This window comes from Giraffa tippelskirchi, chromosome 8 (assembly GCF_054371585.1).
Source record: "Giraffa tippelskirchi isolate mGirTip1 chromosome 8, T2T-mGirTip1v1.2.pri, whole genome shotgun sequence".
Taxonomy (NCBI): Eukaryota; Metazoa; Chordata; class Mammalia; order Artiodactyla; family Giraffidae; genus Giraffa; species Giraffa tippelskirchi.
The window spans coordinates 134,144,417-134,171,485 of NC_137282.1; the positions used below are offsets into that span (position 1 = coordinate 134,144,417).

The 27,069-nt window shown below is 44.9% G+C and overlaps 1 protein-coding gene and 1 non-coding gene across 13 annotated transcripts in view; one reads left to right on the forward strand and one right to left on the reverse strand.

Moving 5' to 3' along the window:
* The window catches only part of SPATS1 (spermatogenesis associated serine rich 1), a 45,391-nt gene that overhangs the window by 2,306 nt on the left and 16,016 nt on the right, over positions 1 to 27,069 (forward strand). For 4 of the 12 annotated variants that reach the window (XM_081518994.1, XM_081519004.1, XM_081518993.1 and 1 more), the window contains exons 1-2: positions 21,266 to 21,365; positions 21,642 to 21,818. The exons of 1 other annotated variant lie outside the window; for it this stretch is intronic. In XM_081518994.1, the coding sequence (XP_081375120.1) occupies positions 21,704 to 21,818 (115 nt within the window). In that variant the 5' untranslated portion in view covers positions 21,266 to 21,365; positions 21,642 to 21,703. Of the gene's footprint in view, positions 1 to 21,265; positions 21,366 to 21,531; positions 21,819 to 27,069 lie in introns of those variants that run through there. 7 more of the 12 variants (XM_081518995.1, XM_081519005.1, XM_081519001.1 and 4 more) reach the window with 3 other exon arrangements.
* Positions 2,644 to 2,716, reverse strand: TRNAW-CCA (transfer RNA tryptophan (anticodon CCA)). Its single transcript has one exon. It is a non-coding gene; the product is annotated as a tRNA-Trp (tRNA).

Sequence of the window (27,069 nt, forward strand, 5' to 3'; positions counted from 1 at the left end):
ATGTTCAAACCTTCTCTTTCCGCCTTATTCATGAGAAGAAACGCCCTTACTCTGGGAATGGAAATTGTCCTTCCCGATTTCCCCATTGACTCCGAGAGCAGGAACCTGAGGTCAGTGATACATTCCGTCCTAGACCGATGGTCAGAGGAGACACAAGGGGATTTTTCACCCTTACTAAGCATAAGGAACTCGGCTCTGGGAACTTCCGCTTGTAAATCGTAAAGGCTGTGTTTTAGTGTCTAGGTTAAAAGTTCAATTTATAAGAGGTGTTCCTATGTTGATGTATTTTTTTATGGCTTTGCCTTATCTGGGATTGTGAAAGCAACACTGTCAAACGTTAATATGCGGAGGGATCTCCTGGGATCTTGTTCAACCTGTAGATAATGATTCGGTAGGTCTAGGATGACGTTGAAATTCTGTATTTCTGACAGGTTCTTAAGCAGTGCTGTTGCTGCCCTGGTCTCCTAGACCATAGATTGACTAACAGGGGTGTGCTAGAGTACTTGTGGAAATAATGAGGACAAAGGCTTGCCTGGGACCGGACGTTCTGGGGATCTCCCCTTTCTTCCAAAGCGGGTGTGTGAGGCTGGCGCTCTATGTGCGCATACGTGCTCGATCCCCGCCGCCCCTCCCGGAGTCCTAGCGAGGATGGAAGTTGAGTCTGCCTGTTGCTAGGAGACGCGGTGGCCGCGCGGACCAGAGGCTGCGGATCCCAGCGGCCACTCAGAGCTCTGGGGAGCCGGCGAGGGCTGGGGTCGCTGATGGCGTGGCTGGAAGGGTGGGAGCCGCCTGGGATCGGGAATCCAAGCTTTAGTGGCGTCCAAATGTTCGCGTTTGTCCTTGTGTATTTTCAAATGGTTACGTTTTAAATGGTGATGTAAGGACCTCCATAATCTCCGTCGTGATTTTGCCGCTTGGCCAGCAAAATCTGAAAGACTGTCTGGCTCTTTGAAAAAAGTTTGCCGACCCCAGACATTTTTTACCCCAGACTTGGAATCAGCCGCTTCCAAAAATCGTACTTACTTTTAGTGAGAAATGATAGTTCAGCACTACTAATTAGGTACTGCGGATGCTCATTGCTACTGGGTTGGTCTTTGTTTCTAGGTTTTTTATAGAGGACAGAGATGGGGAGAATATATATGTGCAGGTAAAATGTTCCGTAAGACAGTTTTTAAGCAGAGGAGTAGCATGGTCTGGTTTACACTTAAAAAAAATTATTTGGATGTGCAGGGTCTTAGATGGGGCACAAGGCATCTTCACTGAGTCATGTGGGAACTTCGTGGTGGCGCTTTGACTCTGGTTGTGGCTCGGCTGGCTTAGTTGCCCTGCAGCATGTGGTATCTTAGACCCTGAGTCAGGGATCGAACCTGGGTTCCCTGTGCTGCAAGGTGGACTCTCAACAACTGGACCAGCAGGAAAGTCCCTGATTTACACTTTTGAAAGATCAATGTAATGGGAGAGAATGAACTGTGGGGGCAAAAGGGGAAGCAGGAATACCTGTTAGAACCTTGTTGTTCAGGAAAGAAGTGATGGACAGGAGCTCAAAAGTGGTTGGATTCAGGCTATATGTGGAGATTTTACATATATATATACATATACATATATGTATATGTCTATATATATATATATATGTATGTAGTAAGTCACTGCCAGGCTCCTCTATCCTTGGGATTTCCCAGGCAAGAATACTGGAGTGGGTTGCCATTTTCTTCTCCAGGGGATATTCCCCATTGAGCCACCAGGGAAAGAAAAGACTAACTTCTAAGTTTCTGACCTGCAGCTAGGTAGCTAGTGTTGCCAATTCACTGACCTCCGAAAGCCTGGGGAAGAAGCAGGGCTGTGGAAGGGAAGTCAAGAGTTTGCTTTGGATGTAATAAGTTTAAGTTCAGACATCCAAGTAGAGATGGATGTCACTCAGTGTTGGATATAAAAGTCAGGAGTGCAGAAGGAAGATCAGGGCTGTGGCTGTAGATTTGGGAGTCACTAGTACACTGGTGCTCCTGGATAAGTTAAGATCACCTAGCAGAAGAGCAGGATGGAGGAGAAGAGGGGAGAGTCATGTCCTGGCCCGGTATTCTGAGGTGCTGGAGGGAAACTTGAGAAAGTGATGAGAGTCAGGAGGAAAACTGGAAGGAGTGAGGTCATACCAAAGCCTGGAGAAGAGAAGATGATACTCCAGTAGGAGAGAGTGGCTGGTTGCATCAAGTGCTGCTGATGGTGGACCAAGATGAGAGCAGAGACCTAATGAATGGATTGGGCAAAGTGGGAGAACTTTCAGTGGGATGATGGGGTGGAAAGGCCGATTGTAGTGAGTGAGAAGGGGAAATGAGAGGGCAGAGAAAGGAAATAGAGACAACTTGGGAGTGATTTTGCAGAAAAAGAGAAGCAGAAAAGAAAAAGAGTCTGGAAGGGGCTCTGGGCTCTAGGAAAGTATTTATTTTTAAGAACAGCAACATTAAGTCTTTGTATGCACATGGGTGTGATCCAGTACAGAGAAGGAAGGGGAAGGGAAGGGAAGTCGCTCAGTCGTGTCCGACTCTTTGCGACCCCGTGGACTGTATGTAGCCTACCAGGCTCCTCTGTCCATGGGATTCTCTAGGCAAGAATACTGGAGTGGTTTGCCATTTCCTTCTCCAGGGGATCTTCCCTGACCCAGGGATCGAACCCAGGTCTCCCGCATTGGAGGCAGACGCTTTAACCTCTGAGCCACCAGGGAAGTCTTACAGAGAAGAAACTGACAAAGCAAGAGAATGAGAGTATTATTGTAGTAGCCAAGCTTTTAAGTACTTGAGGGGATTGAAAAGTTCAGTACAAAGTGTAGCCACAAGCAAGGACACTCCTTCCATTACAGTAAGAGGAGGAGATGTGGATACAAATGCAGTAGGTCAGTGGATCTAGGGCTGGGAAAGCTAGAGAGGACTCATCCTCAGACATCTATTTCCTCGTCAGTATGCAGTGAGGTGAAGAGGTGAAACTGCCACCTGGAAAGAGAGAAGATTTACTGGGGAAGTGTGGTAGTATTAGCTGGCAGTGTTGACTGCTCATTTAAGATTTGAGGTCTTTGATTTAAACTGAGACTGATCAGCACAATGGGATTTTCTCCATCCATGCTTAGCAGCTCAGGTGCATGCACAAAGCACACAGATTACGGGCTGTAGTTAGGGCTGGGATTCTGAGTGTGATGGAGGGAGGGGGCTGGTATCAGTAAGGTCATTTGCAGGGAAATGGTTGAAATCCTGAGCCTTGGGCTGTATCTGAGTTCTAAAGGCAATCATATAGGCCTTTATCTCATCTAATAGCCTTAGTTAGTCTCCTGTCTCAAATCTTAAAACACAAACTTTAAACAAAAACATAATGATGTGCCCCCCCCTTTGGAAGCTTGGTATTTTAAGGTGGAGAAAAGAGACAAGAGACTGTTAGCTTGTTGTTTTTCAGTAGCTAAGTCATGTCCGACTCTTTGTGACCCCATGGTCTGTAGCACGCCAGGCTCCTCTGTCCTCCACTGTCTCCTGGAGTTTGCTCAAATTCATATCCATTGAGTCGGTGCCTATAACATTTTAAAATTATGTTAGATAGCCACAATAGAGGCCAGAAGAAAGTGCTTAAAAAACAAAACAAAACACCTTGCCAACCCAGAATTCCATATCCAACCAATAAAAACCTTTTTTCTTTTTTTGATGGAACAGTACTTCAAATAAATATTTTTAAGGATAAAGACAAAAAAGAGAATGTGGAAATTCCCTGGTGGTCCAGTAGTTAGGGCTTGACACTTTAACTGTCAGACTTGGGTTTGATCCCTGGTCGAACTGAGATTGCAAAAGCCATGTGGTTTGGCAAAAAAAAAAAAAAAAATTAAAAAAAAAAGAACTTCCTTGGTGGTCCAGTGGTTAAAAATCTGCCTGCCAATGCAGGGGACATGGGTCGGATCCCTGGTCCAGGAATATCCCATCTACTGAATATCCACACTCCCTCAAGCCTGTGCTCCATAACAAGAGAAGCCACTGCAATGAGAAGTCTGCACGCTGCAACTAGAGAGTAGCTCCCCAATCGCCACAGCTAGAGAATGCCTGTGTGCAATAATGAAGAGCCAGTGCAGCCATAAATAAATAAATATTATAAAAATAAACAAATATGAGTGGCCCATTGTGCCCAGAGCATGCTAGCCCTCTTCACAGGTGATTGTTACACAAGCCAGAATGAGGAGACTTGAAACTGCCAGGTGGATCACACACTTGGCCGTTGCTTTCTGTCTCCCAGGAGCATGAGAAACAAATGTCTTCGAAGTGTCTTTGATGAGCAGAACAAGGTAACTAGGGGAGTGCGTGGCTGACATCACTGACTTAAGGTGGCAGATGCATGCCTGCAAATCCAACTGGAATGTTCACCTTGGCCAGACTTAGCCAAGTCTCCCCTGGACAGGGCTGGAGACACACTTGCATTCTTGATCCTTGGTCTTCGCCTTTGTGGACCCCATGCGTCTAGACTCCCTGCGTCTTCTGCTGACAGATCTTTTCTTCATATGACACAATGAATTAGGTTGCGACATCTCGAGTCAGTTTTCCCGTGGCTATTTTCCATGACTTCTTATTTTTTAAAAAATAATATTTATTTTTGGCTGTGCTGGGTTTTTGTTGCTGCATAGGCTTTTCTAAAGTTGCAGGGAGCAGAGGTTACTCTCTAGTTTGGTGCTGAGGCTTCTCATTGAAGTGGCTTCTCGTTGCAGAGCATCGAATCTAGGGCGCACGGGCTTCGGTAGTTGTGGTTCCCAGTCCCTAGAGCACAGGCTCAGAAGTTGTGGCACAGGGGTTAGTTGCTCTGCAGCATGTGGGATCTTCCCTGACCAGGGATCAAACCCATGTCTCCTGCACTGGCAGGCAGATTCTTCACCACTGAGCTACCAGGGAAGCCCTTCCACGACTTCTTAGCCACACCTTTGCATGCCACCTGTAGCAAGAGGCAGAAGTACATAAAATAACCTGTGATTGGGGGCAGGAGGTGCTAAGGTGATGGTAGAGGTAAACAGCCAGTTAAGTACTCAGACTATTTAATTCAGACCCTTTTCAGGGTTTCTGGTCTCTGTGGGTCTGTTTGGATTTTAATCCTGTGAGTTTTTCAGTCTCCCGTTTACCCTTCCCAGCTGGGCTTTTGATAGCTTGGAGCGTGGCATTTTTCTGTGCACTGTGTCCTACGGTGCATCCTTGAGTGAAAGCAAGGCCTCTACTGTTGAGTCTTATGGGCTCTTCGCTCATCATCTTAGCCCCTAGCAGAGCACTCCTTACCTGATGGGCACATAGAAAAGGGCACAACATCACTATCGTGGCTTACTGAGGTATTGTAAGTGTTTGTCAAAACTCATGTCAAAACATTTCATGGTGAACAGAAAACAGACTCACAGACAGAGAACAGACTTATGGTTGCAAAGCGGGAAGGGGGTTGGGGGAGGGGGGATTGGGGAGGTTGGAATTAGCAGATGCCAACTAGTATGTATAGAATGGATAAACTGCAGGGTCCTACTGTATAGCACAGGGAACTATATTCAGTATCCTGTGATAAATCCTGATGGAAAAGAATATGAAAAAGAATATATATATATATGTACAACTAAATCACTTTGCTGTAGAGCAGGAATTAGCACAACATTGTAAATTGATTTAACTATGCTTCAGTTAAAAATTGTATGGTTTATAATGAAAAAAACTAAAGCAATATTGAATCTAGTTGATATGAATATTGAACTGTTGGGGTAAAGTGTTCTGATATCTGCAACTGACTGTGAAATGCATCAGAAATAGGATGAGGGAATTCCCTGGTTGTCCAGTGGTTAGGACTCCATGCTTTCACTGTTGAGGACGTGGGTTCAATTGCTGGTCAGGGAAAAAAGATCCAGCAAACTGGGAAGCCTGGCAAAAAATTAAAAAAAAGAATGAATTTAGAGGCATTTATTTTAGACAATGGGGAAAAGGACTCAAAAGTTGCAGATCATGTGTAACAGAGCACCATCACTTAGATACTGATTTTTTTAAAAGTATTCATTACAGGCTTCCCAGGTGGTGCTAGTGGTAAAGAACCTGCCTGCCAATGCAGGAGACATAGAGATGCAGGTTTGATCCCTGGGTCAGGAAGATCCCCTGGAGGAGGACATGGCAACCTATGCCAGTATTCTTGCCTGGAGAATCCCATGGACAGAGGAGCCTGGCAGGCTGCAGTCCATGGGGTTGCAAAGAGTCGGACACAACTGAAGTGACTTGGCAGCAGCAGCAGTATTTATTACACATTTCTCTAATTTCAGAAGAAGAGAATGTGTATTGCAAAGCAGCTGAAGATTAAGCAGTTTCATTTAAGCGTGGTTATGAATGATGGGGTTGTGCTGTGGGCCTGAGATGCTTTGGTGCTCTGTGGGAAGAGCAGGTAAGACAGACAGGGAGCGTATCAAGGAGCCAGGCCCTGTGGCTCGGCACTGTGCTTGACTAGCCAACAGTGCTCACTGAGGGAAGTGTCTGGGCAGCTTTCCTAGGGGCTGCTTAATTAAGAATCCATTCTCAAGCCAGTCATCTGATGATGGGCACTTGGGTTGCTTCCATGTCTTGGCTATTCTAAATATTGCTGCTAAGAACATTGGGATGCATGTATCCTTTTGAATTAGAGTTTTGATCTTTTAGAAGATGTGGTGCAGGGACTTCCCTGGTGGTCCAGCAGTTAAGACTCCTCGCTCCTAATGGAGGGGACCTGGGTTCAATCCTTGGTCAGGGAACTAGATCCCACATGTTGCAACTAAGAGTTCTCAGGCTGCAACTAAAAAAATCACACATGCTGCAAGGAAGATTGAAGACCCCATGTGACACAGCTAAGACCCAGCACAAACAAGTAAATAAATAAGATGTGGTATGTGTACATGAAATATTATCCATACAAATAATGAAAAATTGACATTTGCAGTAACATAGATAGTCCTTGAGAATATTATACTTAGTGAAGTTAAGTCAGACAGAGAAGAACAAATAGTATGTGATATCACTTATATATGGAATCTAAAATATAATACAAATGACTCTGTGTACAAAACAGACACAGACTCACAAAGAAAACAAACAGTTACCTTTATAGTTACCAAATGAGAAAGCAAGGGAGGGATTAATAGGAGTATGGGCTTAAAAAAAGCTATTATACATAAAATAGATAAACAATAAGGATTTACTGTAAAGCACAGGAACTGTATTCAGTGTCTTATAATAACCTATAATGGAAAAGAATCTAAAAGATACATGTATAACTGAATCACTTTGCTGTATGCCTGAAACTAGCACAATATTGTAAATCAACTGTACTTCAATTTTTTTAAGAAAAGAATCCATTCTCCTATCAGAGTTGACCAAGGCCAGGGGTTCGTGTGTCGTATTTTTTCCTTCCTTGAGAGAACCTGGAATAAAGAAATTCTGTATGAAATGCTGTGAAAAGATCTCCAAAAGTGAAAAGAATAGTGTGAGTGTATGCTATTGCTGTGTACAACAGATGGGAAAAAAACACACATGTGTATTTGCTTGTAGCGCTCTGAAAGGGATACAAAAGGAAGAACAGTGGTTTTGCGGGAGCAGGTGAGGTGGGGCCCGTCCCAGTCATGGGTTCAGTGGGAAGGAGGCTTTCCATGTCTACTTTTTAAATTTATTTATTTTTTTACTTTTGCCCGTGCTGAGTCTTCGTCTCTGCGCTTGGGCTTTCTCTGGTTGCAACAAGCGGGGGCTGCTCTCTGGTGAGGTGCACAGGCTTCTCATTGTGGTGGCTTCTCCTGTTGAGGAGCACGGGCTCTAGAGTGTGGGCTTAGTAGTCGTGGCCCACGGGCTTAGTTGCCCCGTGACATGTGGAATCTTTTTGGACCAGGGATCGAACCCATGTCTCCTGCATTAATAGGCAGATTCTTAACCACTGGACCACCAGGAAAGCCCCTCTTTCTATACTTTATAAATTTTTATTTTGGCTGCCAACTCACAGCTTGCAGGATCTCATTGCCCTGATCAGGGATTGAACCCTGGGCCACAGCAGTGAAAGCACTGAGTCCTAGCCGCTAGACTGCCAGAAAACATCTCTCTCTGCTTTGTTTTGTGTTTTATGTGTATTCTAAGGGCTTCCCAGGTGGCGGTAGTGGTAAAGAACCTGCCGGCCAATGCAGGAGACGTAAGAGATGTGGGTTTGATCCCTGGGTCTGGAAGATCGTCTGGAGTAGGAAATGGCAGCTCACTCCAGTATTCTTGCCTGGAGAATCCCATGGACAGAGAAGCCTGGCAGGCTACAGTCAATGGGGTCTCAAAGAGTCGGACACGACTGAAGTGACTTAGCACGCACGGACACATGCGCGTGTCTTCTACAATTAAGTCTGTCATCTTCTCTTCCCCCTTTCACAAAGGTATTTGGGTAGACCTTGCCTATATGTGGGATTTGGGGGTGCAAAAGTATGTTGTCTTCAAGAACTCATGCTAAAAGACGGGCACCCTGTAATGGCTGCGGCTCCTGGCTGCAACTCCGCTCATTCACCAGAGCATCTCAGTTCCCTGTGGCTTCCTTGCTTCTTGTCGTTCAGGCTTTTAGGGACAGAGTTGGTCACTCTGGCTTTGGTCTAGAGACATATGATGAGAAGCCCTTTCTGCAATAAGTGTTTAATAAATTAGAACACAGTTTTCCATTATCCCTTCCTGAAATGGGGCCAGCCACTGTCTGTCTGTAAGGATGTCTGCAGACTGAAAAAGTAAACACAGAATCAGGAATCTTATTGTTAATGCAATTTGCCTTTGCTATCGGCTTCCTGCGCTCATCTTTGAGACGCCATTAAAAATGCATGCAGGATGTGAGTGAGATAAAACATATCTAAATTCAAGCTGATTCCAGTTTGCTGTGACACTCCATTTCTCTGGCCCTCTGGCTTCCAGCAACTTTAGCCCAGATCCTGGGGGTGAGGGATGAGAGTCTCTGAGCAGTGAAAGGTGCTGCTCTAAAGCTCATAAAGCTTACTTCAAAGGCGAGTTGGGAATTCCCTGGTGGTTTGGGGATTCCCTGGTGGTCTAGTGGTTAGGACTTGATGCATTCACTTCAGGGGCCTGCAAGCCAAGTGGCACAACCAAAAAAGAAAACAAAAGCAAAAACAACACCACCACCAACAAAAAACCGAACGAGTGTCTTTGCCACTCGACCTGTGGAATCAGCAACTTACTTCATATTAATAATGATAGCTGTCCCTTACTGGGCATATGCTGTATACCAGGTAAGCTACTTTATATATAAAAACTTATTTAGTCCTCATAAAAGCCCAATGAAGTAAGTTACTATTGTTATTCCCATTTTACAGATGAAAAAACTGACAGAGGTTAAGTGACTTCCTTAAGGTCACACACAGTGAATGGTAGATCAGGAATTTGAACCCACACAACTGGGCTCCAAGGCCCATCTTATTAACCATGTCTACTCACTTCCCATCTGATTTGTGTGTGTGTGTGTGTGTGTGTGTGTGTGTGTGTGTTTAGCACATATAATTCTAAACAGTTGTGGTGTTTGGTTTTCTAATTCTCGGCAGATCAAGAATTAGGGCCACTAGAAGCATGTATATAACATCTGGAGACAGACTGGGGACCTAGTGGGGACTGAGGAACCAGTCACCTCCAGAGTCTGGTCTCTGCTAAGAAGTCATTCTCGCACATTTCAGCTGTCCTTTCAGGAACCACAAAGCACAATAGAGGAACATGATTCCATTTGTCAAGATGGTTGTGGCAGACACTGTCCCTGATGTTCAATTTTCCCTTCTCTTAGTAATGGAATCCCCAGGTTTGCTATGGACCACGCCACTGGGCCTTGTACTGCGAGGCTTGGCCATGTAGCCCTTGGACTAGGAGCAGAAGTGGAATGTACCAGATCAACAAGCTCCGCCCTTCTGCTGTTCCTCTCATGGGCTGGGATACGGTCTCAGGGGACAGGGAAACACCCAGGGGTTACAGCAAAGGATGTAAAGAACTTGGGTCCCCGACCCTGTGGACTCACCAAGGGCATGCTGGACTGTTCATTCATACATTGTCGCATGGGAGAGAAACAAGCTTTCTTGTTGAAGCTCTTAGTACGGGCAAACTCACAAGCTGATGAATACACCCAGGACATCAAGGAGAGGTTACATTATGTTTGCTGTATTTTGTTAATAAGTCAAGGAAATATTCAGAGCATTTCAGAAATAATTCGATAACAAGTTTTTAGGCCTAATGGGAGCAACTTTAATTATTTGGAAACATCCCCAGAAACTTTCGAAATGCTGGCAGAAAAAAGAACACACTCCGCTTGGTTGATGTGATAAAGAGAGGATGTAAATTCAGTTCAGTTCCACAAATATTTATGGAAAAGCTACTTCATGCCAGGCAAGGCTGATGGCGCCCTTGTCCTCAGGGACCTGACAGTTGGGCTTGGGGATCGGGGGGCTTGGGAACACAGACTGATGAGCAAGTGGATATAAAAGTGAGAAAGCTGATGGGCACACACCCTGCCCTGACTTGAGCATCAGGGAAGGCTCTTAGGAGGAGCAATCAGGTTTGCTGGCTGCTGTTCCAGCTCTTGGCAGGGTTAAGTTTTCCTTAAAGAGACAAGTACTTGTGTCTTATGGAGGTTGGACCTGAAAAGCTCGTTTAGAAACTTCTCTGCCTTGAGAGATGTGAGCCAAGAAGCTGACACCTTGAGTTTCCCCTTTCATCTTTTCTTCTTGTTCCAAGCTCCTTGCATCTTTGGGAGAGACTGCAGCTAACCTTGGGTGGTCATGGCGCCCTCTTGGGATGTTAGAAAATACTTCCTAGGAAATAATTTCCAGGAATCAGAAGGGTTTTAGCTGAATGCCTTTTCTTTCATCTTTATTTTTTCAAGTTTTATTTTTAAAAAAGCAAAGGCATCCCTTTGCTGACAAAGGTCTGTAAAGTCAAAGCTATGGTCTTTCCAGGAGTCAAGTAGAGGTGTGAGAGTTGGACCATAATGAAGGCTGAGTGCTGAAGAATTGATGTTTTCTAACTGTGGTGCTGGAGAAGACTCTTGAGAATCCCTTGGACTGCAAGGAGATCAAACCAGTCAATCCTAAAGGAAACCAACCCTGAATATTCATTGGAAGAATTGATGCTGATGCTGAAGCTCCAATACTTTGTCCACCTGATGGGAAGAGCCGACTCATTGGAAAAGACCCTAATGCTGGGAAAGATTGAAGGCAAAAGAGAAGAGGGTGGCAGAGGATGAGATGGTTGGAATGGCATCACCGATTCAATGGACGTGAACTTGGGCAAACTCTGGGAGACAGCGAGGGATGGGGAGGCCTGATGTGCTGCAGTCTATGGGATTGCAAAGAGTCAGAGATGACTTAGCTACTAAACAATAACATTTGTTTATTTTTGGCTGTGCTGGGTCTTCATTGCTGCAAGGGCTTTTCTCTAGTTTCGGCGAGTGGGGGCTACTGTCTAATTGTGATTCATGGTCTTCTTAATGCAATGCCCTCTCTTGTTGCAGAGCATGGGCTCTAAAGCATGTGGGCTTTTGTAGTTGCAGCATCTGGGCTCAGTAGTTGCAGCTCCCAGGCTCTAGGGCACAGGCTCAATAGTTGCAGCACCCGGGCTTAGTCATTCTGCAGTACGTGGGATCTTCCCGGACCAGGGATTGAACTTGTGTCTCCTGGATTGGCAGGTGGATTCTTCACCACTGAGCCACCAGGGAAGTCCTATTTTTAATTTTTTTACTAAAAATTTTTTATTGGAGTATAGTTGATTAACATTGTTGTGTTACTTTCAGGTGTACAGCACAGTGATTCAGTTATACCTATACAAGTATTTATTCTTCCTCAAATTCTTTTCTTTTATCTTTAAATAGTGGTAAAAGCAAACGTACCCAGGAGCCTGAGAAATTGAAACAGTGCCAACAGAAGCAGGGTCAGTGCTCCCTCTCTCTCTCTCTCTCTCTCTTTCTCTCTCTGTCTCTTCCTCGTCTTCAGTGACAGGCTGATGGATGATGGGCTAATTATCGAAGTCTGGCTGTCAGTTCTGTGGATGGTGATGTTACCCTTACCCTAGCAGGGGACTGTGAGGATGATAAATTGGAGGTATTAGATGGCACTTGGCAGACAGAGAGAGTTAGCAATTAAAGACTTTGGAGCAGTCTTGCAGACATACTGATGCCTGACAGACAGTTGATGTTTTCTTTTCCCCAGAGGGTAGAACTCCGGAAAAGAGTCCAGATTATGGCAGTTGGGGTGACTAGTAGAACATAGAGGAAAAGCAAGGAAAGGTGGAGCAGGGCGGTCACGAGAACTCTTTCCCCGAATGGTGGTTTGAGGCTGGCTTCCTTGGAGTCTCATTCCAAACATCTTCCTTACCTCTTCAGTCCCCAAAGTTAAGACCTGGCTTTAACTTTAGCTGATTTTAGTCAAAGCCAAAATCCAGCAGTTTATGCTTATAGAGTTAAAAACATTGCCTTTAATTTTGTTTTAAGGAAAAGTATTTTCTTTCACACGTGCATACACATACATGGACATGTATAAATGTATATACACACATATGTATACACACACACACATATAAACATGTGCTGTGCTGTGCTTAGTCTCTTAGTCGTGTCTGACTCTCTTTGACCCCATGGACTGTAGCCCACCAGGCTCCTCTGTCCATGGGATTCTCCAGGCAAGAATACTGGAGTGGGTTGCCATGCCCTCCTCCAGGGGCTCTTCCCAATCCAGGGATCGAACCCAAGTCTCCCGCATTGCAGCTGGATTCTTTACCATCTGAGCCACCAGGGAAGCCTAATATATATACATATCAGTATTTTATTTGATTTTTAACAAAGATTGATTACATTGGTTTTTTATGCAAAACTTTGTGACCAGATTAAAAAAAAATACTGACAATGGAATAAATAAAATACCAAACCAAAAATCTCTTGAATTTTGCTAAAATTTTGAATTTCAATGATAAATGAGAAGGCTTTGATTTATCCTGGATGAGTTAACACTGTCCTCTTTCAAATAATAGATAAATATGTTGATCAGTAACTATGGCATGTACATAGTACGGCATGTACATAGTACAGCATGTACAGTTGGCATGCTGTACTAAGTACCTGAATTTTAATCTAATCTCTCCCTAAAAAAAAAAGGTATAAAATTGCTTCCTGATGTTGATAGAGAATGAAATCCATAGCATAGCCTAGCAAGCACCATGTCCTGAGCTCTGCCTCTCCCTCCTTCACGCTCTGGTGTTTTACTTGATTTGATTGTCTTCGCAGCACTTCTTTTTTTAAAAAAAGTTTTTATTTTGTATGGGGCGTCTCTGGTGGCTCAGATGGTAAAGAATCTGCTTGCAGTGCAGGAGACCCTAGTTTGATCCCTGGGACACGAAGATCCCCTGGAGAAGGGAATGGCTACCCACTCAGTATTCTTGCCTGGAGAGTCCCATGGACAGAGGAGCCTGGCGGGCTATAGTCCTCGGGGTCGCACAGAGTCGGGCAAAACTGAGCAACTAACAATACTATAGCCAATTAACAATGTTGTGATTCTTTCAGGTGAACATCAAAAGGACTCGGCCCTACATATACATGTATCCATTCTCCCCCCAAATTACCCTCCCATCCAGGCTGCCACTGAGCAGAGTTTCCTGTGCTATACAGTAGGTCCTTGTTGGTTATCCATTTTAAATACAGCAGTGCGTACAGGCAACTGTAAGTTCACACAGCACTTATTTCTATCTCTCATTTTCATAGTTATTTCTTTGTTGTTTAAAAGGGTCATTGAAGGGAATTCCCTTGCAATCCAGTGATTAGGAGTTGACACTTCCATTGCTGTGGCGTGGGTTCAATCCCTGGTCTGGGAGCCAAGATCCCATGAGTTGTGCAGTGCAGCCTTTTATGTATATATATAATGTCATTGAAGGTATAGACTCTAAGCTAGGGGTTACCAGTGAGGAGGTAGAAGAGGGGCAATATAGGGGTGGGGGAGTGGAAGGTGCAAACTACTGGGTATAAGATAAGCTCAAGGATGCATTGTACAACATGGAGAATATAGCCAATATTTTGTAGTAACTGTAAATTAACCTTTACAAATTATGTTGACAACTAAAAAAATTTTTTTTAAGTCATTGAAATACATAGGTGTAGAAAAGTCCACTTAGGTGAACTGCTAGGTAGATTTTTCCGGTGGTCACCAACTTTAAAAACATGTTTATTGTAAAATATACATAACATTTATTATTTTAGCCATTCTTAAGTACAATATATGATTCATTGGCATTAAGTTCAGTTACATTGTTGTGCAACCATCACCCCTGTCTGTCTCTAAAACCTTTCCATCATCCCAAACTGAAACTGTACCCATTAAAGAACAATGCCCTGTCCCCCACTCCAGCCCCTGGAAACCAGCATTCTTCCTTCTGTCTCTATAAATTTGACCACTCCAGGGACCTCCTGTATGGCTGTGGACTTTCAGTATGAAGTGGACTGACTGTGGTCCTGAGACCAGACACCATATGTCACCCATTCCTTTTTATTCAGTGTAAGTTATTAATGTCCACCTGTGTGATGGCAGTCCCCAGCTAGCCATGGTGCCTTGAAGACTGTTCTCAAGAATTTTTCTCTTATTTTCTGTCATCCCCATGAGAAACTGCTAGGCAACCAATGTCTCAGTGTCAGACCACAGCCTCCAGCATGAGTAATAGGAGCTGCCAAGTTCACAGTTAACTTCCCGTGCCCGTCACAGTAATAAGTGGGTTCCTTCCCCCTAAGTGCTTTCGGTTAAGTGCTCAGCCATCTTTTAGAATAAATCTAAGCCCTGTTTGAAGGATGCTGCTTCCAATCATGATGATTTCTGAGTGTCTCTTCCTCTGCTCTGAAAGACTCTTCTGAATCTGAGGGCTTTGTATCCAAGAGTGTCTGTTTAAAATCAAAATGTGTTAAGTATGCAGTCCTGCCTCTTTCTGACCTGACCCCTTCCCTGAATCTGAATCCTATCTAGATGAGGAAGGAACATCTGGAAGTCATCAAGGCCTGTTTCATCCAGGAGAAAGGCACATCTAATTTAGAATATTTCTGGAAAAATGAAAAAGCAGAATAGGAACCTGAAAAGATTAGAGTGTGTTGGAAGGACATGTCCATGCCTTACTCTAGAGCATGAACATTACAAGGCCGTTTGGTGTGGAGGAAGCAAGGAGTCCTGCAGCCAAGGCCTTACTCTCGCCAAAGCCCCATTGCAGGAACCAGTGAGCAGTGCAGGCATCAGAAAAATGGACCACGGTTTGTTATGGGAGCTGGAGATGACTGAAGAGGAAGATATTTTGTATGGTAACAAGGACAAACAGCCTCCTAACCCCATGGATGTTTTGGAGGAACTGTTGAGGATGCACATGAAACTCATTGGATGAAATGATTATTCTCAGTTCATCAGGCCCTCCCTGTACTTGGATTATACATCCACACCCTGTACCGTAGGGCTCTGTATTATCCTCCACTGGGTGTGGATGGAGTACACATCCTCACTTCAATGATTTTGAGTTTCCCCACATAATTTGCTTTGGCCAAGAGAATATGGGTGGAAGGGGCAGTGTGCTAATTTATACACCCCTCTCGTGCTTATGCCATTTGATATGAGAAGAACATGTCTCGTGCAGACTTCCCTGGTGATCCAGTGGCTAGGACTCCAAGCTCCCAATGCAGGGGGCCTGGTTCAATCCCTAGTCAGGGAACTAAATCCCACAAGCCACCACTAAGAGTTCGAGTGCTGCAGCTGAAGATTCTGCATGCCACAACGAAGATCTTGCACGCTGTAACCAAGACCCAGTGCAGCCAAATAAATAAATTGAAAATATATACTGAAAAAAGAAGAATATTACTTGGGGAGCTATGGGCCCCAGGAGAATGAGACAAAACCTGAGGAATGCAGCTGAATCTCAGGGACACTCTGGAGCCAATCTGACCTGCAGCCTGAAGTAGACTGATGTTAGCTTACCTCTAAATTCATGAGTGATAAGAATATATGCTTGTCGTAGGTCACTGAGTTTGAGGGAAGTTTGTTACAGAGCAGTACTGTGGCAATAGCTGACTCATACAAAGACCAAAATGTGGAAGCTGAGAGAAAAAGGGCAAGTGAAGTAGGTGGCTGACATATGAGTAAGGAAGGAAGTGGTGGTGGAGTCTGAGGAGCAAGCAGGTAGGGAAAGGCCTCTGAGAAGAAGAATGAGGAGGACAAGAGGTGAAGACGTACTGCACCTGCAGTTCCCTCGGATGCTGGGATACGGGTGGTGGGATAGGAACAGTGTGTGCACACATGAGCACGCGCCCACGTGCACACACACACACACGCATACATCCCCTGTGCCTCTGATGAGCACTGCACCTTTTGGCTGTCTTTGTTCATTGTTGCCAGTGTCTGAGAGGTTTCCAGGGAGTACTGGTTTGATTCCCTGGTTTGATTCCTAACCTGTCTAGACTTCCAGTTTTGGGCTCTACCTGGGCTTATGGTCACATTGTGTCAATGGAGCAATAAAAGAATCTAAAAAATACGAACTAGTGATTATAAAAAAAAAAAAGAAGCAGACTCACAGATAGGGACAACAAACTAGTGGTTACCAGCGGTGGGGGAAGGGGAGGTACAAGCTGTTGGGTGTAAGATAAGCTACAAGGGTGTATTGTATACACGAGGGAGTATAGCCAGTATTTTGTAATAACTGTAAATGGAGTGTAGCCTTTAAAAGTTGTATAAAAAATAAAATAAAACCAACAAAAAAGGAGTAAGAAAAATACGAGGGATCTAAGGACAGAACTCTCCTGAGTACCTCTTTTTTAAAAAAATTATTTATATATTTGGCGGTGACAGGTCCTAGCTGAGGCACTCAGGATCTTCCATCTTCACTGTGGAATGATGTTTTAGTTTTGGCCTGCAAACTCTTAGCTGTGGCACATGAAGTCTTTAGTTTCGATACGTGAGATCGCTTCCTGACCAGGGATCAGACCCACACCCCTTGCATTAGGAGCTCAGAGTCTTAGCCACTGGACCACCAGGGAAGCTCTTCAACAATTTGCAAAAGTGAAAATCACATCTACTGTTTTCTCTCTTCACCATTCTCTGACAGAACAGGTCAGATGCTGTTTAGCTCCCCTTGCTTCAGATTTGAGTTGGCACTTCATAGTTAGAGAAAACAGTCATAGAAGGAAGTGCTCCTAACGAAAGTGCATACTTATTGGCTTCTTACCATGTGCAGGGTGTGCTAAGTGCTTTACATGTGTTTATTCATTAATCCTCTTAATAACCTTGTGAGAGCACATACTAAGACGGCTCCTGGGGACTTCCTGGTGGTCCCGTGGCTAAGACTTCACAATCCCAATGTAGGGGACCTGGCTTCGATCCCAGGTCAGGGAACTAGATCCCACATACTGCAACAAAGATCCTAGATCCTACATGAGGCAACTAAGAACTGGAGCAGCCAAATAAATACATAAATAAATTTTTTTAGAAAGAAGGTTCACAGTAGTGAGGGCCCCAGCTCTGAATCTAGACAAACCTGGTTTAAACTCCAATTTTGCCAGTTACTAGTGGGACTAGTGGAGAAGGCAATGGCACCCCACTCCAGTACTCTTGCCTGGAAAATCCCATGGACGGAGGAGCCTGGTAGGCTACAGTCCATGGGGTCGCTAAGAGTTGGACACGACTGAACGACTTCACTTTCACTTTTCCCTTTCATGCACTGGAGCAGGAAATGGCAACCCACTCCAGTATTCTTGCCTGGAGAGTCCCAGGGATGGCGGAGCCTGGTGGGCTGCCGTCTATGGGGTCACACAGAGTCGGACACGACTGAAGCGACTTAGCAGCAGCAGTAGCGGTGAGACTAGTGGACTTCCCAGGTGGTGCTAGTGGTAAGAAACCTGCCTGCCAATGTAGGAGACTTGAGACATGGATTTGATCCCTGGATCAGGAAGATCCCCTGGAGGAGGTCATGGCAACCCACTTTAATATTCTTGCCTGGAGAATCCCATGGACAGAGGAGCCTGACGGGCCACAGTCCATAGGGTCACAGAGTCGGACACAACTGCAGTGACTTAGCATGCACGCAGTGGTACTAGTATTTTACCCCCTCTGAATCTGTTTTTCATCATCTGTAAAATGGGGATGATTCTTATAGCACTTTGCCAATTTGTGAGCGTTAAATGGGATAATGAATATAAAGAGATGGGCACATCATAGGCGCTCAGTTGGAGCAGGGACTGGGTTTTACTCACTTTCAAATCCCTGCCCCTAGCACAGTGCCTAGAACATGGGAGGTGCTTGGAAGCTGTTTCCTGACCTGACCTGATGGGAAGTCCTTGAGGGTTTGGGAGCTGGTGGTAGCAGGTTCTGAGGTACAAATGCTCCCTCCCAACCACCTTTGCCAGGCCCCCTCTGTCTACCCTTTAAAGTTTTCAAAGACAACGGTGCATCAGTAATCCACCCAACACCCATTTCCCCAGCGCCCTCTTTGTAGGAGGCGCTGCAATTTTATTTCTCATGTCCTGGTTTACACTGCCCTCTGGTGTGTGTTTATGGGACATGCATGTCAAATGGGTTTGTGGTGACTTTTTATTGACATTGGCGAAAAGAGGTTCCCATATATGCACTGTTTGCCTTGCAGCTGGGGGGAAGAGTTGATGTTTAAGGACCCCCCCCCCAATTTAGATGGAAACTCTTGAGGTTTACCAGACACAAGAAGCATTTTACCATGTCCCTGACCACTCGACTATCACACAATGCCATCCTTCTAGAATCAGCTTTCTTCCCTGTGTTCTGCTCAAGACCCCAAAGGAACAGGGGTAGAGTATTTGATTCCCCCTCTGCTGTCTGGTTTCCTGTGATTCCCTAGGCACCTAGTTCTTGGGCTTCCCAGGTAGCGCTAGTGGTAAAGAACTCGCCTGCCAATGCAGGAGATGTAAGAGATGAGGGTTCAATCCCTAGGTCAGGAAGACCCCCTGGGGGGGGCATGGCAGCCCACTCAAGTCTCAAGTATTCTTGCCTGGAGAATCCCATGTCAGAGGAGGGTGGCGGGCCACAGTCCATAGGGTTGCAAAGAGTCGGACACGACTGAAGCGACTAAGCATGCACCCACCTAGTTCTTATAACTGCCTCACTATGTGTTCTAAAGGGTCTGGATTCTTAGCAGGCCAAGCAAAAACCAGAACTGGCCCTCCTTAACCAGTGTCTGCAACACCTGCCAGGTTTACCTCTTCCAGCCAACTGCCTTGCTCTGCTGTCCCTTCTCAGAGCTGAGCCCCCAGTCAGTGACTGTAAAGTGAGGTTCCACAGGGCAGAGGGGTTGGTGGGGCTAAGATCTAGCTCACCTTCCTTCCACCTCGTTATGGAACCTCCTAGAAGCATTTGCCTTTTATGGTTAGGTTGGATCATGAAAATGTTGATATACAACAACTTATGACCCACAAAAACATCAACTAAAAAAAAAACCTTATTTAGGCACTAAACCCTATATGTGCTAGTGATGGCCCTTGGATCCCAGACCGACTAAGTTGGGACCCCTCCCCCCTCCCCCAGCTCATTCAGACTGAGCTCATGGCACGGCAGGATCCCAGACTGCAGAGCTGCAAGGAGGGCCCTACAGACCTCGAGAAGGTTGATTTCAGGGGCCCAAGATCGGCCTGCTTTCTGCATCAACCCTCTGTTTCCGTGTGGGTTCTGCGGTGACCTCTGTGCTGGGCTTGGTTTGGAGGGAGGCGCAGCCCAGAGAGAGGATGCTGGTGAGAGTCCCCAGATAAGCCCTTTTTGCTGGATGGCCCTCGCCCTCTGGGCTATACCCACAGGCTTTTCCGGGAGCTTCAGGAGGCCTTGGGCTTCTTGATGCACCGAGCATCCAAACCCTCACCTCTACTGCTGAATCGTGGCAGCCAGGCAGCTTCTGGAGCTCCACTGCCCCCAAGAACTCCTTAGGGTGACTCCTATGCCCTGCCAGACCTCAGCCTAGGGTGGGAGGCATCTAAAACATTTTCCGGGGATGAACGCAAAGTGGCCCAGGAGGCTTTAAAGCTGCAGAGTAAGGGAAGGTTTAGGAGTTACAGTACGCAGGGCTCATCTAGGATGAGAGAGTTTTGGCTCTGCTGTCTGTCCTGATGTCTTGAAACCTGGTGGTGCAGGTTAGGGACCTGGTCTCTTTCCAGGAGGATGAAAACAGAAGAGGGAGGAGCTCAGCTCGGGCCATTGAAATCAATAATCCATCCACCCATTTATTTGTTAAACAGTGATTATTGAGTGCCTGTATGTGCAGGCACTGTGCTAAGTGCTTGGTGTATAGTAGTGAAAAAAACAGACAAAAATCTCTGCCTTCCTGGCATCGCAGCACCTTAATGTTAGCTGGGCAACAATACTTTTAAATTTTTTTTCAAGGTTTCTAGAATGACTACTTTTTTTATAATCAGTAAAAATTTTATTAAAAATAAAAACAGTCTAATTTTTTTCCACTTCATCAAGGGAAAAATTGCATCAGAATTTGAACTGAGGGACTTAAGCTAGACTCGGAGAGAAGGTTGCCTGCAAGATTGATTAGTTGCTGATAAGAGTTAAGTAAGATAAATTTAAGTCGGTATGATGGACAGAGTGGTAGATTTGGAGTGAGAAAACTTGGAAATGAATCTCAGTTTTCTGGGTGACCTTGAGCAAGCCCTTGCTCAAACTCAGCTTTCTATTTTGAAAAATGCAGCTGGCTGCTTAAGGAAGATAACATCCACCAGGGCGCCTGGCCCAGAAAAGACGCTCTGAAGTGTTAGGTGATCTTGTCCAATCAATGCCAGTTATAAGACGGCATCTGGAAGCTTTGTGGAGGGCTCATCGTTCACTGCCACCAGAGGCTACAGTCCAGATAATGAAAATTGCCTGGAGAAGAACTACAATTAAAAAATATATATATATTTGTTTACTTGGCTGCACCGGGTCTTAGTTGCCTCTCACAGGATAGTTCCCTGATCAGGGACGGAACCCAGGCTGCATTGGGAGCGCGGGAGTCTTAGCCACTCGACCACCAGGGAAGTCTCCACAGTTCTTGGAAAAAAAAAAAAAGAAATTCAGAAACACAAAGCCACTTTTCCATTGGTCCTTGCCCACCACGCCCCGCCAGGGCTGGAGACTGGTTTTGCCCCTTCAAAAGACTATCACGTTCGGCGGCCCAGAGAGCCGGGGGAAGCCAGGAGGACCGGGAAGCACCGCTTAGCGGGAGGCGGCGGCGCGCGTTGCTGGGCCGGCGTCCTGGCAACCCCGGACGCGCCTCAGCGGGTGAAGCAGGCGGCCGCGGCGTCCCTCTTGCCCTTGGCTCTCGGATCCTCGGCCTGGAGTTCGGCAGTTCGGCTGCAGGTTGGGGTTGGTGCGTTGATGTCGGCCGCATCCTCCTTGGAGGCCTCGGAGCGTAAAGCCAGGCCTCCCCTGGGGGAAGGGGTGGACCACCCAGCGGAGGAAGGGAAGGAGCATCTCGGTGGGCGGGCCGAGGGCCCGGGAGCTCGGCGGGCATCCGAACCCGGAAACGCCCAATCAGAGAAGGCGAGGGAAGCTTGGATCAAGAGGCCAGCTCTGCCCTCTCGACTTTTAGTGGCCCCTGAAGTTTCCGTTTCCTTTGATTGATGCCTTTTTTTTTTAAACAAAGGTCTTCTCTTTGTCTCCGGCTCGCCTTTTAATATTTAAATCAACATCTGCACAGCTGAGTCCATGGACACTGGAAGCGGTCCTCGGGGCTGTCATCTCCACCCCCTCTACAGCAGAGACCTGAAGAAGGTTCAAGAGAAAGGAGACTCTGACATCACCACGACAGAGAAGAGATACAGTTGAGTTCATAAGATCAGGAGGGCTGACTGGGATTTGGTTGCTCCAGCCAAGTACACTGAGCCAGAAGGCTCTTTTGACGTTTAAAAGAAGGCTAGTTTGGGACCCTGTAATAGGGACTATTTGTATTGATACTGTCTGTATTAGCCCAAGATCTGGTAAGGCAGAGAGCAGCATCGAAGCAGACGTTCTCATAAATGACCTCCCTGGATCTCCTAATATATCTCACCGAGAGGTATATTACAAAGGATGAAGGCGGACATAGGTTTGACCTGCCCAGTGTGTCCGTCAATAAATGATAAAGCTGGGATTTGACATTAGTCTTCTGGTCTCCAAACCCAGGCCCCCTCTTCTTCTTTCTCTTTGCTCATATATCAGATTTGTGGCAGTGTTCATTGGATGGGACAGCTCAGGTAGAAATTAGGAATGCTTTAATGAAAGGTTTACATTAAACAGTGGATGGGAGCTCTGTGATTGATTTTTATGGCTGAAGAGAATGTTTAGGGGTACATTTGCCTTTAGAGAACAGTGCTGTGGAGTAGAACAGCCACAGTCTCTCAGAAAACCCCCCGACTGAGTACATGTAAGTGGTTAGCCTTCATGCCACAAAAAGAGATTGTAGAACGTTCCATCTCTGCCCATTAGAGCTTGGTCTTTGGTCTTCGGTATTCCAGGTCTGTGATCTCTCCATTTACAAGTGCAGGGAGAGGGTGGCGGTATGATTTACTACCTACCCACAACTCGGGCTTCCCTGGTGGCTTTGACAGTAAAGAATCTGCTCACAATGACTGAGGTTCAATCCCTAGGTCGAGAATATCTCCTGGAGAAGGGGATGACAGCACATTGCAGTATTCTTGCCCGGAGAATCCCATCGACAGAGGAACTTGGTGTGCTACAATCCATGGGGTCACAAAGAGTCGGACACCACTGAGTGACTCAGACTTTCACTTTTTCTTACAAGCAGGGGCCAGTGGAGCAGTAGAAATTAGAGCCACTAATTGCTCAATGTGGCTAGTTCAGCAAGGAGAAAAAGGTTCTGGGATTCTAGCTTTAAGCTCCAGAATTCTCCACAGTTTTCAGGTTGACCAGGGCTAAAGAAGGATGCTGCGATTTTAAGGGTGGGTAAAAGGGTTTCAGGTTTCTAGGTTAGGGATCCTGGAAGAACACCAGCCCCTGAGATTGCCACGCCACATTAACCAAAGACCCATGGCTTCCTGTTCTGCTGGAGAGGTGTATCCACTCAGGAGACCACATCTGAGCTCAGCTTCACTGGAGTCCACAGGTTTCAGTAAGGAAAGGAGCTCCATGAACCAGCATAGGCTGAGTGTACAACTCTGGGTGTGTATGCATTTTTCCAGCAAAGAGGACCCAGGGCTTTCTTTATTTCTTGGGGGGAGTCTGTGATCCAAAAAAGGGTTAAAAACCACCATCCTAGACCTTTGTTTGTTTGTTGAGCAGATAAACAGGAATTGGAAACCGAGTGTTTGGTTAAAGGGTATCCACAAGAAGCTAACTTGGCTTGCTGTATTATTTTCTCCCCGCCAGACAGTGCTATTGTGTAACTCAGCTGAGATGACAAGTGTGTGAAAGTGCCTTGGTTATGTAAGGTGTTATTCCTGCCTAACGGAAATGGAAATAATTATTGTGAATTTCACAGATGGTACCAAAGAAACAGACTTTATTCTGAAACAGACTTTCCCCCCCCCTCGATTCCTTTCTAGTCATCAGAACTTTCTCTTAGGTTGGACCATCTTTTTTTTTTGTCTCGAAGTGTTTTGACTTAGGATTTTCAAGTTCATGGCTCACTGGATATTTTTTGCGTTTGAGTAACAATGAGCATGATGAATGGTGACCCTTTGAAGAAGGATGTTCCTTCACTTTCCGTGTCTCATCTCAGGCTACAGTGCTAGTCAGAGAGGCGGGGCAGGCACTGTGAGCTGGGCACGACAGGCCACTGACTGGCTGAAAGTAACTTGATGTTACTCTGCGCAGCGGAGGCATCAATATCAGAATGGGAGGGCGCCGACTTGCATTTCCGGCCCTCTTCTCCCACCTGAGGAGATGTGGAGAGGCAGCCTGGGGTCAGGCTTAAATGTCTCCAGATCATGTTTGAGGCCAAGTGTCTTCCAGGAATTCCCGGAAGTCAGCCGGGTCTGGAGAAAGTGCCAGTTGAGCGGACAGACCCCTCTTTCGGCCCTTGCTGGTCAGAGTCTGCAGCGTCTGCTGTTATGGCAGCTGCAGGCCGCTTTCTAGAATGTTGCCATCAGAAAACTTCTTAAGTAAACAGGGAAATAGGCTAAACTTGTAGATGTGATTTCACTGGCTCGCTGCTTAGAGTTGCATAATATATTTACATTTTACCTCTCAAACAAACCCCAAAACTTGTGAGGGGGGCGCCTCTGATACCATCCTTAGCAAATAATCCTTGCTTTGGTGAATTCTCCAGTCCCCCTAGTGGCCGAATACAATATACAATGTGAACTATTTAGAAAAGGCTGCTGCTAAGTCGCTTCAGTCGTGTCCGACTCTGTGCGACCCCATAGACGGCAGCCCACCAGGCTCCGCCGTCCCTGGGATTCTCCAGGCAAAAACACTGGAGTGGGTTGCCATTTCCTTCTCCAGTGCATGAAAGGGAAAAGTGAAAGTGAAGTCGCTCAGTCGTGTCCGACTCTCAGCGACCCCATGGACTGCAGCCCACCAGGCTCCTCCGTCCATGGGATTCTCCAGGCAAGAGTACTGGAGTGGGGTGCCATCACCTTCTCCATTAGAAAAGGCAGTCCCTGTTAAAACCTATGGGCAAGTATTATAAGCAAATGCTATGATAAGTAACTCACAACTGACATGGGTCTCAACCCAGAAGCCATCTCTGCTCTTAATCTTATTTTTTCCTTTACATATATGGGTCCTTTCTGCATCTTTATATATACATTTCATACCCTTTTCATAGATATGTTACTGAAAGTAGAACCTTGGAATGAAAGAGCACTTCTCATAGGTTTTGGAGGACATAAATGGCCAAATTACTCTTCAGTAAGATGAAGGTTTTTTCAGCAGCAGTGTACAACAATGTCATTCCTCCAAGCTGTGCCAGCCTTAGGTATTTGTAAACGGATAGCAAATAATAATATCTTGTTTTAAGGTCAGCTCTTTTACTAATGTAAGGATGAATTTTTTTCCCCAGACATATATTGTCTATATATGTGTGTTTAGTGAATTACCTAATCATGTCTTTTGCTCATTTTTTTTCCTGTTGGGTATAAGATTTTCATCTTATAAATTTTTAAAAACTCATGCTTTGTCATGATTATTAGCTCTTTTTTTATCCTGTATGTTATGAATCTATTTATAGTTTGCTATTAAAGTTTTAAATGTGTGTGTATTCAAATCTCTGCAGCTTTTCTTTTGCCTGTATTTTATACCTTTCTTAGAAATAACTTCCCCACTCTAATATTATTTAAACATTCACTTATTTTTTCAGATATATCTTTTAATTTTTGTATTCAAATTTGTAATTTATTTGAAATTTATTTGGGGATAAGGGAAGTTTAATTTTATTTTCATTCCAAATGGTTAATTAGTTGTTCCAGAAATATTTTTTTGAATGATCCATTCCTTCTTCACTGTGATAAAATGCCACTATTATCACATAAAATTTTATTCTAGCTACATTTGCTGTTTTGTTCTATTGATTTATCTGTCAGGGTTTGTGTCAGTTCCATCATGATTATTGTAACATTATATTACATTTTTTGTTGTTTTGTTTTTTTGGCTGCACTGTGTAGTATGTGGGGATCTTAGTTCCCCAACCAAGGATCAAACCCATGCCCCTTGCAGTGGAAGCTCAGAGTCTTAACCACTGGACCACCAGGGAAGACCCTAAACTACATTTTATGAATTATACTCCATTGCTCTATAACCTTGTGTGAGTTATTTGATATTTCTGGTACTCAATTTCTGTATGGGTAAAATTATTTCTGTTTTATTTGTAATTATGGCCTCTTTTTCATTTCTTACACTGTTTACTTATATTAAATTTTTTTTCTTGAACTTTATCTACATTTTAAATTTTTTCCATGAACCGCTAATTCTGATAATCATCTTTATTTCATTCATTTCTGCTTTTATTTTATGATTTCTTTCCTTATCATTTTGAGGCATGTGTCTTTTTCCTCTTATATCTTGAATTGAAAGTTTAGGTCATTAATTTTAGAATCTTTGTTTTCTGACACTATAACCTGTCACTTGTAAGATGGACACTTTTCACAGCTTGTGTCTCTGAAGTTGGATGGGTCTCACCAGTGCCATGGGCCCAGTAGCCCCTGTGAAGTAGTTGATATAAACTTTGCTGGATGAGCACTGAATAACACAGAGGTGTGTCTGTGGTTTGGAAGAAAACGCCAGAGGCACTTAAGAAATGCTCCGTCACCTACATTCCTGTTGCACTGAGATCAATTTTGGTGGAAAATGTGGACATCAGGGGTTGAGGTGGAAAGTGATTCAGTAATCAGACTTTCGAATGTGCGTAAGGTAAGAATGCCTTGTGCTCAGTTGCTCAGTCTTGCTGACTCCTTTCCTCTGTCCATGGAGTTTTCCAGGTAAGGATACTGGAGTGGGTTGCCATTTCCTACTCCAGAGGATCTTCCTGACCCAGGGATCAACCCCGAGTCTCTTGGGTATACTGCGTTGACAGGCCATTCTTTACCACTAGCACCACCTGGAAAGCTGCACGAGTGCCTTTAGCCATTTCATTCTGCTTCTATTTTCCTTCTTTAAACTTGCACAGGATTAAAATCTATATCCAAGTAAGTCTAAAAGGATTCTTCAATAAATATAAAAGTCCAAAATGATAAAGCAAGTGTCATAATTTAATTGGCAGCCTCTGTTCTTTGTGGTCCATAAAATAATAATGTTTTTACAACTGATGGTGTCTTACATTCAGTAAAATACAGTGTATGCATTTAAGGCTCTAGGTTCTAATTACTGCTTTAGTTGAATCCACAAGTTTTGATATATTGTACTTATGTCATTGATCATTAAGTACCTCATGAGTCACATTATGCTTTCTTCTATTATGTGAAATGTTTGGAGATGTGGTTTGAGTTTCCAAGCTTATGGTGTTTCTTGGCTGTCTTTTTACTATTGATTTTTAATAGTATTGCCTGTGGTCAGGGAGTGTGGTCTGTATTATGTTCTTGATACCACATTTGTGGCTCCGTATCTGGGGCGTCTGGAGACCTGTGCTCTTTCTTCAC